The sequence below is a fragment of the Salmo trutta genome, chromosome 38 (genome assembly GCF_901001165.1).
Source record: "Salmo trutta chromosome 38, fSalTru1.1, whole genome shotgun sequence".
NCBI classification, from domain to species: domain Eukaryota; kingdom Metazoa; phylum Chordata; class Actinopteri; order Salmoniformes; family Salmonidae; genus Salmo; species Salmo trutta.
In genome coordinates, this window is record NC_042994.1 from 5,952,958 (window position 1) to 5,957,957 (window position 5,000).

Consider the following 5,000-nt stretch of genomic DNA (forward strand, 5'->3'; position numbering starts at 1 on the left):
CAGACACACATTCTCTCTCTGTGAATATGGTGGTGGATACTGGACAGAACCCCCACACTCATTCTCTCTCTGTGAATATGGTGGTGGATACTGGACAGAACCCCCACACTCATTCTCTCTCTGTGAAGATGGTGGTGGATACTGGACAGAACCCCCACACTCATTCTCTCTCTGTGAATATGGTGGTGGATACTGGACAGAACCCCCACACTCATTCTCTCTCTGTGAATATGGTGGTGGATACTGGACAGAACCCCCACACTCATTCTCTCTCTGTGAATATGGTGGTGGATACTGGACAGAACCCCCACACTCATTCTCTCTCTGTGAAGATGGTGGTGGATACTGGACAGAACCCCCACACTCATTCTCTCTCTGTGAATATGGTGGTGGATACTGGACAGAACCCCCACACTCATTCTCTCTCTGTGAATATGGTGGTGGATACCGGACAGAACCCCCACACTCATTCTCTCTCTGTGAATATGGTGGTGGATACTGGACAGAACCCCCACACTCATTCTCTCTCTGTGAATATGGTGGTGGATACTGGACAGAACCCCCACACTCATTCTCTCTCTGTGAAGATGGTGGTGGATACTGGACAGAACCCCTACACTCATTCGCTCTCTGTGAATATGGTGGTGGATACTGGACAGAACCCCCACACTCATTCTCTCTCTGTGAAGATGGTGGTGGATACTGGACAGAACCCCCACACTCATTCTCTCTCTGTGAATATGGTGGTGGATACCGGACAGAACCCCCACACTCATTCTCTCTCTGTGAAGATGGTGGTGGATACTGGACAGAACCCCCACACTCATTCTCTCTCTGTGAAGATGGTGGTGGATACTGGACAGAACCCCCACACACTCATTCTCTCTCTGTGAATATGGTGGTGGATACTGGACAGAACCCCCACACTCATTCTCTCTCTGTGAATATGGTGGTGGATACTGGACAGAACCCCCCCACACTCATTCTCTCTCTGTGAATATGGTGGTGGATACTGGACAGAACCCCCCCACACTCATTCTCTCTCTGTGAATATGGTGGTGGATACTGGACAGAACCCCCACACTCATTCTCTCTCTGTGAATATGGTGGTGGATACTGGACAGAACCCCCACACTCATTCTTCTTTCCCCACAAATGTAGAATGCAGCCATAATGTTGTTCCCCCAAAATCCTGTACGGACTCATTCCAGCTTGTTAGCAAGGGGCTTACTTCAGTTCCAAATTCCATTCCAAGCAACACACAACTCCTAGTCTATTTGAAAAGACACACACACACACACCCTTCCTGAAACTGCCTGCCAGAGTTTGGAGGTTTGGCCTTCCTTCACTAGAATGGTGTGTGTGTGTTTACGTGTTCTGCTCTCTGCACTGGACGGCTCTATTGTTTTCACACCACTTCCAGATTGGCGTTCCCACTGCCCTAGGGCGCATTCCTCAAATCCTTGCTGTGTGCTTGTGTACACCCAATGAGAAACTGGTTTCAGGTGACTGGTCTGCCTTAGTCTGCTACCTGGAGCCGCCTCCAAGAATGATTCCCCCAACCACCCTTATGAGGCTAAATTGTAACGAACTTGCATAAACCATAGTTTTTGGTTGGCTAACTTCTAACCTACAAGAACGCCTCTGTCTACAACTGTACTGTACCGACTACTGAAGGAGCAAACCCTACTCTGTACTCCTCAGAGGTAAAGGTAGTATTGGCCTCTCAATGTCTGTCACCAGCAGTGGTCTCTAGACTTCCTCAGAGGTTCATTACAGCCTGCTATCACCCCCCCCCAGCTTTAAAAGGGCTATTAAAGTTGCCTAACATCAATAATAATAAGCCAAAAAATGCTCAGTGAAATGCATTTAATTTGACCGTTTTCAAGAGGTCTTCTATTAAGGGAACACGCTCGTTGAAGCAGCATACTCTGAAGGGAGTGTACAAGTAGCCTGTAAAGTTGCTGCCTCGCAGTTCAACAGAGGAACTATAGCCTTGTAATTGTTATCATCATGTAACGTGAACTCATGTTAGTCCTCTGGGGGAAGGAGCTGTACTGTTTTGTATTCAGCTACTCTCGGAGGACAATGGGTATTTCTTAATTATGCAAATAGTTGTGATGGTGTCCGCACTCAAAAAGATGTCTCATAAAGCTTACTGTATTTCAAAAAGATCTATTATTATTTTCCCTGCATCAGGGATAGCGTGCCTAGATGTTTCGGCTTTGCAGCCTTCTTCAGTACCTACACACTGTAAAGCCGAAACGTCAGTGTACTCTATCCCGGATGCGGTGAAAATACATATTATTTTATAAGTAAATGTAGTAAGGTTTATGCGACATCTTTTTGAGTGCGGACCCATCACATCTTTTTACTTGAATTTCTGGGTTTTACCCACCAATCAAACGTCTGGTCCTCTTGATCAGGTCTTTCTCAGAACGAGAGAACAATCCCTTTAATTGAACTTCATGTTCGTCCTGTTGGGTTAGAGGAAGGTGTTCTGCAAACACATTTTGGCACTCTGAGAGGACCTGTGCTGCTACAGAAACAGGAAGGAAGTGCTCTCTGCAGACTTCCTGTCAGTGCTCTGCTATACATTTCACCTTCAGCTGAGGTGGTGAGAGGGGGCCAGCGGAGAGGAGAGGGGAGGGGGAGAGGAGGCCAACAGGGGGAGGGGAAGGGAGTGGTAGGATAGGAGAGACCCTGTGTTCCAATTCGTTACCTTGCTCGCAAAAGTGTCCACTCATTCACTCCCCCTCATGCATTTAAAAGCATTGGATTGGTGTAAGCATGGGCTAGAAATCTTTTAAATCTATATGGTGAAGTGAACAAGTGCACACTTGGGGCAGAAAGGAGTGTGTTCCTGTCTGAATGTATGGGATATGAGTTAAAGGGATGGGCACCTGTTGTACGAAAAAAAAAAAATGTATGAAATGAATTGAAAATGTATTCACTACTGTAAGTCGCTCTGGATAAGAGCGTCTGCTAAATGACTAAAATGTAAATAATGTAAAATGATGGCTTTATTGAAGTATTAAAGGGATGGGGCACCTGTTTATTGCGTTGGGGAGAAGTGGAGTGGGGAATGAGGTCTAATAGAGAGATGTGACCTAAGCTGATTGGATGGGTAGGTTTAAAGGTCACAGCCACCGGCTGACACCATAACAATAGTGTGTGAGAATGAAGACAAACCTGTCAGATTTAAAGACTTTGCCATGTTGTATTTAGCTCATGTTGTGTCTGAGTGGGAGTGCATGATTTGAATGATGCCTTTGACATTGGCAACGCTGACTGACATGCTTCTCTTGCTCTCCCTGTGTCCTCCCTCCCTCTCTCCCTGTGTCCTCCCTGCCTCCCTCTCTCCCTGTGTCCTCCCTGCCTCCCTCTCTCCCTGTGTCCTCCCTGCCTCCCCCTCTCCCTGTGTCCTCCCTGCCTCCCCCTCTCCCTGTGTCCTCCCTGCCTCCCTCTCTCCCTGTGTCCTCCCTGCCTCCCTCTCTCTGTGTCCTGCCTCCCTCTCTCTCTCCCTGTGTCCTGCCTCCCTCTCTCTCTCCCTGTCTCCTGCCTCCCTCTCTCTCTCCCTGTCTCCTGCCTCCCTCTCTCTCTCCCTGTCTCCTGCCTCCCTCTCTCTCTCCCTGTGTCCTGCCTCCCTCTCTCCATCCAGAGGAAGTCTCTTAGAGACCAGTGGCTTATGGATGGCCCCTCTTCCCCCACATCCTCAGAGCCTCGTTCCCCGCTGTGGGGCTCCCAGGCCCAGGAGATGGAGCAACACATAGACAAGTAGGAATCTCCTATTATACACCCCATACTCACCATGTTACCTGTATAGGGCTACCTGTGTACTCACCACATTACCTGTATAGGGCTACCTGTGTACTCACCACATTACCTGTGTACTCACCACATTACCTGTATAGGGATACCTGTGTACTCACCACATTTCCTGTGTACTCACCACATTACCTGTATAGGGCTACCTGTGTACTCACCACATTACCTGTGTACTCACCACATTACCTGTATAGGGATACCTGTGTACTCACCATGTTACCTGTGTAGGGATACCTGTGTACTCACCACGTTACCTGTATAAGGCTAACTGTGTACTCACCACGTTACCTGTATAGGGCTAACTGTGTACTCACCACGTTACCTGTATAGGGCTAACTGTGTACTCACCACGTTACCTGTATAGGGCTAACTGTGTACTCACCACATTACCTGTATAGGGCTAACTGTGTACTCACCACGTTACCTGTATAGGGCTAACTGTGTACTCACCACATTACCTGTATAGGGCTAACTGTGTACTCACCACGTTACCTGTATAGGGCTAGATACTTACTAGATACTCTCGATGCTTGGTTCACACCATAGATACCATACTTTCTTTCTAGGGCTTTCTATACTTTCAACTCCTATCTGTGTTGTGCTGTACATGCAGTGTGTTTGTAGGAGGCCAGCCTCACCTCATAGTCTACACAATAGCTGTAAGAAGACTCTTATTCTCTAAGATGTTCTATACTCTCTCTGTTGTCTGTCTAGTGTTGTCGCTGTTTGTTAGACCCTAGATTCAGATTATACACTCACCTCTGACCTTAGTGGTTATAGTCTCTGCACCTCGTAGTGGTTATAGTCTCTACACCTCGTAGGGGTTATAGTCTCTACACCTCGTAGGGGTTATAGTCTCTACACCTCGTAGGGGTTATAGTCTCTGCACCTCGTAGTGGTTATAGTCTCTGCACCTCGTAGTGGTTATAGTCTCTACACCTCGTAGGGGTTATAGTCTCTACACCTCGTAGGGGTTACAGTCTCTACACCTCGTAGTGGTTATAGTCTCTGCACCTCGTAGTGGTTATAGTCTCTACACCTCGTAGGGGTTATAGTCTCTACACCTCGTAGGGGTTACAGTCTCTACACCTCGTAGGGGTTATAGTCTCTACACCTCGTAGGGGTTATAGTCTCTGCACCTCGTAGTGGTTATAGTCTCTGCACCTCGTAGT

The 5,000-nt window shown here is 47.6% G+C and overlaps 1 protein-coding gene across 2 annotated transcripts in view; it reads left to right on the top strand.

Annotated features, from left to right (window-relative positions):
* LOC115178871 (paralemmin-3) overlaps positions 1-5,000 on the top strand; it is a 13,236-nt gene that overhangs the window by 358 nt on the left and 7,878 nt on the right. For both annotated transcript variants that reach the window (XM_029740254.1, XM_029740255.1), the window contains exon 2: positions 3,662-3,777. In XM_029740254.1, the coding sequence (XP_029596114.1) occupies positions 3,662-3,777 (116 nt within the window). The remainder of the gene's footprint in view (positions 1-3,661; positions 3,778-5,000) is intronic.